Below are 10,664 nucleotides of genomic sequence, written 5' to 3' on the forward strand. Positions count from 1 at the left end.
CACCCTAGCAACTGCATAGCAACACTCAAGACACCATAACAACACTCTAAAAACACTCAAAACCTCATAGCAACTGCTTAGCAACATTCTAAAACACCCAAACAACACTCTAAAAACACTCAAAACCTCATAGCAACTGCTTAGCAACATTCTAAAACACCCAAACAACACTCTAAAAACACTCAAAACCTCATAGCAACTGCTTAGCAACATTCTAAAACACCCAAACAACACTCTAAAAACACTCAAAACCTCATAGCAACTGCTTAGCAACACTCTAAAACACCCTAGCAACTTCATAGCAACACTCAAAACACCCTAACAACACTCTAAAAACACTCAAACACCTTAGAAACTGCATAGCAACACTCTGGTAGCTAGTTTTGATTGCTAGGGCAAACACAGGCACCTTAGTTAGACCAAATGGCTGGTCAATATGAGAGTAACTGAGTTTTATTTACTCACCAAACGCAATTCTGATTCTTATTTGGAAGAGTTTATTTCAGAATAATAAGGCTCAAAGCCAGAGAGCTGATGAAGGTGTTTCAGGGAAACATTAACAATCACACAGAGGAGCAACACTGAGCTTACGGCTGATAACCATCAGAGCTTTGAAAACAAAACACGACTCACTGAGATTAAAGGGGCTTTTTGATACCGCAGATGTTCTGATACTCATGAATCTGAGAGGCCTGAAGATCCACAGCTGGAGATGTCTAAGGTGTGAGCCGGTTTGGAGGTGTTTGGCCCAGCTGATGGAGAACCCTTTCACACTGCCAGAGCTCTCTGGCTTATAATAAGATTGGCATCTAAGCCATTACACCTCAGAGCATTTCAATCACTACAAGTGAATAACTTCAGCACTCTACCACACAGAAGATAAACAGCACAACAAACACAAGCAACACTTGCTCAAGCATGAGAGAGAGAGTGCTGGAAACATATTCTATGTGTGTATGTGAATGCAGATGCTTCTAGCTACACAGGATTGATTTCATGCATCAATGCATTCAGAAATGCATCAGCTTTGTATGTTTGTCTGATTCTGCTGTATTTTTTTAATATGAAACCACGCCTCTCAAAGTTCAAAACAGTCAGAGAAGTTCACAGAGCAACTCATGTCACTACCTGCATTAAAAATGAGATGAAATAATTCTACATTTGTCTCTGTGAGTTGTGCAGGGCCTTCACTGCTCATTCAGGGACAGAGAGAGAGCAAAACAATGACACTGATGTCAGGCCAGTCCTAGTGATGTGCCCGTAAATATTAATGAGACTGGGAGAAACTGATGATCAGGGTCACGGGGTCAGAGATTCAGCTCATCGATAAATGCTTTTCATTTCAGCGCAGCACTGTGTGCTTTTCATGCTTCTCATTGGCAACTAGTAGAAATAAAACTTTATATGTGACCCTGGACCACAAAACCAGTCACAAGGGTCAATTTTTTTGAAATTGATTTTTATACATCATCTGAAAGCTGAATAAATAAGCTTTCCATTGATAAACATCAAATTACTCAAATTGCAAGTAAAATGAAAATGAAAAAAAAAATCTAAGAAAAATATTAAAAACTATAATAGTACACTATATAAATAAAACTAGAACAACACTGATTAACATAAGGGTTCAATACTATACAAGACAAATCTGTTGCAATACTGTCTTATGGAATAACTACCTTTAAGAGTTTCCATTCTAAAAAAAAAAAAAAAACGGGGCTGCGTTTCCCAAAAGCATCGTAAGCTAGCTTGATCGTAGAGACCACTGGTGGCAATGGTTCTACGATCTACTTCGGCTTACGATGCTTTTGGGAAATGGAGCCCAGATCTATTTATTGATTTTACAATAGGGGCATGAGGAACATCTCATTCAAAACACTTCAAACCATGTGATTCACTCATTCAAACAGGTCAACCCTGAATCATGCAGAGAATGGAGCATCTTAAGGGACCTTTTGCAGCCTTTGTTTCTTTTGTGCTTTTTTTTTTATAAAGTTCATTCTGAATCACAAGAGGCCTGCAACAACAGCAAGCAGCGAGTGAACAACAAATGTCATGTGTAAATTGAGTCACACTGGCTGAATGGAGAGCAGCTCTCAGCCTGAGAAAGGTCACGCTCACCAAACTACACCGAGAGACTCAGAAACAAGAGTGAGAATCAGCTCCTATCAGAAAGACATGATGTCCTCCGGCAGCACGAGGAGGAGGCAGCCAAACCGTTTCATAAACAGATGAAATGCTGACATCACAAAAGCCAATTTCTGGAGGGAAAAATCATAAACTTTATGAGACTTTTTGCAGGGCAGAGACGTACTCTTAATAATGCACTGCTAACTTTTACACCAAAACCACGCTCATAAAAACTGCAGTTTACACCGAAAGCACCTCCAGCTCTCTAGAGGACCAGATTTAATCTAGCAAGTTTTTTGAAATAAAAAAACAATCCTGAGCTACAATGTTTCTTTCTCTCACCATGAGGGAAAACATACAGAGCGAATTTGCAGCGAAATTGGCTGCTGAAAGATTAGCTTTGCCATCACAGGAATAAAATACATAAAACATAGAAAAAAATAAGAATAACATTTCATAATATTACTGTATTTTTGTCAAATAAACACACTGGTGAGAATTAGGGACTTTCAAAAAAAAAAAAAATCTTATTGACTCCAAACTTTTGAAAGGTAGTACAAAATTTGACATTTTAATATATAATTCACATTACATTATAAAATTCACATGATATTCATAGAAATGTGGTTAGTTATATATAAAAATATAACTATACAAATGTCTTGGCACATTCCAATGAATATCAAGTGAATTTTATGGGTGTGACTGTGGCATTACATGATTTGCATAATTACTATAATTAACTGGGTGCTAAGACAACACTGTCAGCAGGTGCGGTTTATTCTTAACGAGAGACGGCAGTTTTTGGGATAAAAATATGTTTAAAACTTGCAGGATCACATTTCAGACTAATTTGGGACACTTTTATGAAACACAGATCAAAAACATCAAAGATGACAGCTCAAACATCAACTGATTTTATTCATTTTTAATTCAGAGTCGGCAAAGTTAATCCAGACGGGAAACGAGAGATCTTGTGATGTGTGAAGACGGCACCATCTTTAGATATTATGCAAGCCAGAAAAAATGACTATGCGTAGAAGTACTGATAAAGGGAAAATGATTATACACTACATGTACATGAACAAAGCAATGTACATGAATGCTCGAAAACCGCATCCACATTCACACCGTAAATCTGAAATCCACAGTTTAACACTAATTATGCGACTGGTTGATTTTGTCGTTTCACACAGTTGTCAATATTGCACTTGTAATAATGGGACTCTTCTCTAACACATACAGCCACTTTATTAACATAAGTGTTAATTCACCTGCATAAACACATCAGCATCACGTGAACTCTAATCTAGGATTGTCCATTAACTGAGCGCAAATGTTTTCATTCAGCATCACCTGCATTCTGTGATGAATGTGACTGAAGGTGTTAATCGCATTCTGGAAGAAATAGAAACACTATTCCAGGCGCGTTAGACTGATTCCCAGCAGTTCACAGTACAGGCCTGTTATTTATACCATGACAAGATACTATACCAAAACAGATTCACCACCCAGAAACACACACAGAGTGTGAACATTCAAAGTGCCACATTTTTCAATCATTTTCACAGTATTGTTTGTACATGCCATTTAACATCCAAACACCCAGAATAAAATCAGTTATAGCATACAATACTACAATATATAGCATATAAACAATAATAATCTAAATTTTAAAATATTAGTTAAAATTCATTTAAAATGTAATGGAATTTCATGAAATTATTCCATAATAACAATAAAAAAAACAAGAATTTTCGCCTGTGAATTGAATTACTGTGTCCCATTTTTCTCTGTGTAAAAAGAGAGTCAATTTAAGGCTTTGAAGACAAATAGGGTACAACATGAACAACTGAAGTTAACTGAAATTAATTTAAATCAAACTAGTATTTAATCTAATGTAATTTATTTTAATAATTTAATAAAATGAAACATTTAAAACCTAATATCTAATACATCTAATATTTAAGGTTAAATTCAATTCAATTTTAAATTAAAATAAATTTTAAGTAAATTCAATTAAATTAAATACATTCATGTTGGTGTTAAAAGGGAGTCAATTTAAGGCATTGTATGCAAATACAACATGAACAATTATATTCAAAATGTTAAAATATTAGTTAATTGAAATTCATTTTAAATCAAACTAATACTCAATTTCAAAACTAAATTTCAAAATCTAAAATTTAATGTAACTTAATTTAATTATTTGATGAAAAATAAATATACAATTTTATACTGCTCAGAGTATGACGAACAATTATCATCTAAATTGTAAAATATTAGTTCATTTAAATCATTAATAATACTGAAATGTAATTAAATGAAATTAAATAATCTGATTTTCACCAGTGAATCGAGTCGCTGTGTCACATTGCTGTCGGTGTGAAAATGGAGTCAGTGAGCAGTAGGGCACATCAAACAAGCGCTTATGATGCCCACTGAGTGTCTTACAGAGAGGGTGACTGCACACTGTTTTCCCGCGGTCTCGTGCACCTGTTGACTTCACTTTCCCGCACCTGCAGGTGGAGGGTCTTCCATCAGCGCTCTGGCACTCAGGTGGCTGCTGAGAGACTATGAATTCCAATATGAAAGCCTGACGCACGACCTCTGCGTCAATCAGACCCCAACACACAATCCCAGCAGTGTTCCTCCAGAGCACAAGAACACATCAGGAATCCGAACATTTTATCCTGCCACATGTCTACACTACCGGCACAGATAGACAGGAAAATAACTCTGAACTTTAGAGAAGATCTTATTTCTTTGAACACCAGAACGTCTCATCACATTCGCTCCTCTGAAGAGCTGCAGATCACCAGGCTTTCTGAGAGTGCTGCTCACACATGCACAAGAGTGATGCGGCTGGTTATTAACAAAATGAAGTCCATTAAACATTAAAGATTTCTCAAACTGGGGTTAGTGAAGAAACTGCTGGGGGGTTGTGAGTTTAATGAAAAGCTAATAATGAATTAAATCATAAAAAATGTCAAATTAAAAACATTTTAAAATAACAACAATCAAAATAAAACACGTACTAAAAAATATGAAATATTGTGTTTACCTGCAGGTCATATGATCATTAACCAACATCAGAGAATCATGAACTTGCAAATGTGTTATTAACTTATTATCTTAAAATCTCAGGGGCACTTCAAGTTAATTTATTAGGTGAAAGAGGATCGGATGACAAAAAAAAGGTTTGTGAATTCCTACTTTACATGCAAATAAGAAATAACATAAATTTGTGCATTTTAATGTGTTTGAAAGACACAAGCCTTCCAAAGACAAAGACTAATCATGTAAGCAATACAAAAGTAACTGTAGTCTGATTACAAGTATTTTAAAATGTAATCCAGTTACAAGTACTTAATTTTTTGGAATCTGATTACATAATCCAGATTACTTGTAATCAGTTTCCTGCCCAGCACTGTTCCTGCCTCAACATAAAAAATTACAATAACGCTGTGAAACAAGAAAACGGTTGGCTCAGATCAGGGACTCTCAGAAAACTCTCCAAGTCTGCGACAGGAAACTCAGGTCTGACTTCCTGCTGGCTGTGAAAGCTCGCTAAACCTTCATCTTCACAGTCACGCTGGACACGGTTTGGCAGAGGAGTTGAGAAGAGAGCCATGAATAAAACAAAACACAACTAGAGAGAGAGACACACACACACACACATCCAGATTCATAATTCATGGCTTTCATTTCAGCAGCCGCCACACTTCTGATAGAGCAAGAACAGAGCGAATACACACAGGTGCACACGGAAACGCTACATGCCCGACACATGCACAAACTGTTGCACTGATGAGAAAAAAAAATAATATTCGCAAACATTCTTGGCCATTTCTGACTGCTGTTTCTAATCAACAGCAGCATGTGTTAAAGGGAGAGAGAGAGTTAATGTAAGCGATGCTCCCTCTACACGACTGCACATTTCTGATGCTGCTCCAGCGCAAAACGAAAAACAGAAAAACTGCACAGAAGGTTGACTCAAAGCTCAGCGAGGAAATAAACTTGCTAAATGAATGAACAGCATTTCAATTAGCTCATTAGAAGTCAACATGAAACCTCCCCGGCAACCCATTTGACTTCCAGAAAACAGTGCTGAAAAAAAGTCTAACCCTTTTTAACCAAACAAGTTAACATTAAGCAACAGTACTTCCAATTTTATCAGTAACTATCATGTTAACAGATCACACAGTCTGGTTTCTGCTCTGGTGATTAAAGGGTCTGACCAATAGAAACATTGCATTATAGTGAACAGTAGTTAGCAAACAGCACTGAGTATGTCTACTTACTTATTTTGCATCATGTTCATTATGACCCAGTCGGCAGGATAGACGTTCTTCCCAATGAGATCCTTAAACATGATGAACGTCTCCATGAGGAAATCCTAAAGGAGAGTCGCAATGTTTGGGATGAACCGGACATGACAACAACATGCAGAATAATGTAACGAACATTTAATGTATTAAAATTTTAAAATTTTTAATTTAATTTTTTTTTTTTTATTGATTCTATGATTATAAATATGTATGTATGTATGGATATATAAATGAACATTTAATGTATTCATAAAATTATAATTGATTTTACGATTTATATATATATATATATATATATATATATATATATTTATGCGAGTGACATATCAATAGGATTTCGGTACAATAAACAGTCTGATTTTTGTTTGTTTTGATTTTCACATCTTTTTAGATAACTTTCAATCAATCTCAATATCAATCTCAGACAGGTTTGTTCAATAGTTTGCCAGGTCTTCTTAGGTAAATGAAACCCTACTTAAAGAGGTTGTTCCACATTATTAAGCAAGTCACAGTTCTCATGCGATATGGTGAGGAAGAAAGATATTTCTGAAGATGAAAAGTATGAAACAATGCAATTTCTTGCAAAAGGCATCAAAACAAACAATGTTTTGTGAAAAACAAATAGAAATTATTGAACTGTCAAAAGATTTGTGAGTGACTTAGAGCACAGAAGATCTTGGTCAGAAAGATTTATTAAAGGGGTGGTTCAGTGTTTTTTTTCTAGGCTTGATTGTATTTATGGTGTGCAGTCTAACATGTTAATGCTTCGCTTTTTTTAAAAACGCATTATTTTTCTCATAATTTATCTTTATTCCACACCACTCTGTCCCTTCTCTGAGAAACGCGCTGATCATTTCCTTCTTTTATGAAGCCCCGCCCTCAGAAATAGGCGATGGGCTCTGATTGGTTAGCTAGCCCAGTGTGTTGTGATTGGCTAAACTGCCTCTAGTGCACGTCTAATCGTCCCGCCCCTCACCTCAGTGGCATATGCTCTGGTTGTTTAGTAAACAGCGGCGTTGTTAATATCGCTTATCAGTTTGAGCCCGATTGAGAAGCAGAGGATATTATTGAAGAGGATCGTGCAGAACCTGTGCAAGCACGGCTTTTAATGGTAGGCCTATGTTTTAATAAATGTATAATTGGAACAGTTCATTGTTGGAGCCAAGTTGAATGAGAGAGAGAGAGAGAGAGATGCAGAGTGTGTGAAGAGCAGGGGGACGCGAGGAACAGTATTGAGAACCGCTGCTTTAGAACATTGATTTTGAAACCTGTGAATCCATTAGAATCGTTTCGCGATTCACATATGAATAGATTTTTACGTGCACCTCTAGTTTTCTCTTCCTCTTCTCTAAAGCAGCGCAGCATGGCCTCACCCCCTTTGCTGCCTTTTCCCGAGGGCGGGGTTTATCTGGGTTTGTTACGTCACGAACCCGGGAAGTAACTTCTTGTAGTCCCTACCAGCCGTTTTTGTAGGCATTAAACTGCCAGAATTTTAAAAGACAATATCTCTGTTTGCATTGAACTTTCAGCTTCGTAACTTTGCAGATATTGTTTATGCTCAAACAGCAATACTACACACTAACTAACGTTAAAAAAGTGAACTTTTACCATGAGTTACAGAAGACACCCACTAAAATATCATTCAGTGTTAACAATAGTTCATATACCAAAAAAAAAAAATGTCAGGCATATTTACAAGAATCATTAGATGACATTAAAAGATTATTTAAGGATCACAGTGCAGCAGCAAAGTACTAATTAATTGTAATTTTAAATCTTTAATCTTTGTCTACATAGTCTTTGTATACATTTTACCCATATGTCAGCAAGACGTTTTAAAATTTAAAATTTAATATGCTCACTTTTTCATTAATTTCATTAATATTAATATTTTGATAAGTGCAGATCAGAATAAGTATGTTGTTTAATTTTTACCTAAATGTTAGGGCTGGGTAAAAAATATCGATATCTCCATATTAATCGGTTCTCATTTTTACGGAACGATATCGATTCTTAAATCCCACGAATCTATTAGTCTAGCCTGTTTTCAGTTAATGGACGGAACATTGAAGGGTACTTCCCATCCAAAATATCGCAATAAGCATTGTGCTTTGGTACTTTTAATATGAAACAAAGTCTCAGATTTCAAATTCTGTCCATTGTATTGCAATATTCAAACAACAAATGCCGTTTTGGCGCTGTTTAATGTGAAGTGACAGATCGTTGTAGCACCTCAGATCAACAGACAGTATTTAAACAATAAATGCCATTTTGGCGCTGTTTAATGTGGAGTAACAGATCGCTGTAGCGCCTCAGTTCAACTGACGCGGCAGCGCAAGGCGCACGTGAACTGATCATCTCCTCCACATTAATACCAGTTTCAGCACAAAATAAACATGACTAAACATCCGAAGGTAAGTTAAAAGAAAGAGTACAACTTTACAATCCGTATCCTGTCTCATGTAATCGCTCAATCAGTGTTTCAGCCGCGCAAAGACGTCAATATAACAGCTTGTAAACAATGTCACGTAACGTCACATTTACCTCAGAAAAACATATTCAGTAATTTTATAAACCATAAAATAGACTGTAGAGAGGGTCATTTTGCTAAATATATGCACCAAATAACATATTCATTATAAATTGTACTGTTCTTCAATGTTTAATTTATGTTTGAATAAATCCATCAAGTTTTTATGACAGCCACAATTATGTTTATATAAAAAAAAAAACGAATTGAAGTAGAAATATTATTATGTAATTGTAACTTGTATTTTAAAAACTTAATTAAGTGTAATTTTAACAAATCGGTCAGTTTTAACCTTCAATATTATAATGTAGTACCAACTGACTCTCGTGTATATTTTACAGCATTAGTTGAGAGATTTTTTTTCCTTGAGAAAATTTGGCATGTACTGTACCTACAATCGAATCAAATTGGTAATCGAATCGAAAGCTTGTGAATGAGAATCGAATCGTGAAATTTGTGTCAAAACCAAGCCCTACTAAATGTTACGCTGAATGACGAAGGAACATTAATTCACCTATATTTTGACATTGTATTTTTATAAAAGTTACTTGAAACATTAAAGTAGACACTTTACTTGCATGTAATATTTGCTTCTGTGTATATAAAAACACTTATGTAAATGTAATTTGATGTGGACACAAAATGGGACGTCTCATCTTTGACCCATGCATGTCTTTGTCCATCTATAATACTGGTTCACAGATTGATGGCACATTAATGTCTGTCAAAAATGTTTACATGTGGGAGTAAAGAGTCTTGGTATTGAGCGGGAAACTTACCACCACGTCTGTGCGCATCTTCCCAAAGGTGCTGATGAGGTGGGTGTAGTGATAGTCGTCCATCTGCCGCAGAGTGCCGGTCATACACGCCACAAAACTGCCCTGCAAAGACAGACAGACAGACAGACAGACAGTCGATCAGTGACAGCAGAACACCTAGAGCACCTGTCAATCAAAGCAAAGAGCTGCTGTTAAAGGCCATAAACCCTTCAAAGGAACCACACAAAGCCACTCTACGAGGAATTTCACCGAGAGAAAGAACAAAATGAAGGTGTGCAGCAATTCCAAAAAGTATTTCTCATTAACAGCATTTCTGACAAAGTAATGTGGTGAACAGTGAGCGTTTGATATCAATATTTAAAGTAGTGAGAGACTCACTGAAGGAATCGAATTATACTTTCACTTTCCCACATATGGGAATTGAGACCAATATAACATGCAATTAACTAGAAACCAATTGCTAAAGAAATGAAACTGAGGGGAAAAACTCATTTAAGATTCAAAACACAACAAAAAGGCAGTGAAACACCTCGAACAAGCAGTGGGAATCAAATCTGTGCAGCGTATTAGAAAATGTCACATTACCTGCTGAAGAAACTATTCAAATGTCATTTATGTAACAGAGAAAGTTAATAACTCATGCATAACTTATAGTATAAAGCCACTTTTACTATAAAACCTGAAAACAAACAATAAGCAAAGGCATAGTTTCTTTACATAATTTAATCATTATTGCTGAGAACATTTTTGACCTTCTAGGTAAAATAGATTCACATATTTTGTAATTTCAAGGCAAAATTAAAATCAATCAATGGATTTTTTTTTTTACATGTTGAATTTATGCTCAGTAAATACAGTAAAAAGTAATACTGTGAAATATTATAGCAAATTTAA

The 10,664-nt window shown here is 35.7% G+C and overlaps 1 protein-coding gene across 1 annotated transcript in view; it reads right to left on the bottom strand.

Moving 5' to 3' along the window:
* LOC107666886 (dedicator of cytokinesis protein 1-like) overlaps positions 1 to 10,664 on the bottom strand; it is a 262,036-nt gene that overhangs the window by 74,260 nt on the left and 177,112 nt on the right. Inside the window, exons 26-27 of the mRNA XM_016458403.1 lie at positions 9,771 to 9,872; positions 6,435 to 6,529 (exon numbers count right to left, since the gene is read on the bottom strand). Coding sequence (XP_016313889.1) covers positions 6,435 to 6,529; positions 9,771 to 9,872 — 197 coding nt within the window. The remainder of the gene's footprint in view (positions 1 to 6,434; positions 6,530 to 9,770; positions 9,873 to 10,664) is intronic.

Source organism: Sinocyclocheilus anshuiensis, unplaced genomic scaffold, assembly GCF_001515605.1.
Source record: "Sinocyclocheilus anshuiensis isolate Anshui unplaced genomic scaffold, SAMN03320099.WGS_v1.1 scaffold1500, whole genome shotgun sequence".
In the NCBI taxonomy this organism is placed as follows: domain Eukaryota; kingdom Metazoa; phylum Chordata; class Actinopteri; order Cypriniformes; family Cyprinidae; genus Sinocyclocheilus; species Sinocyclocheilus anshuiensis.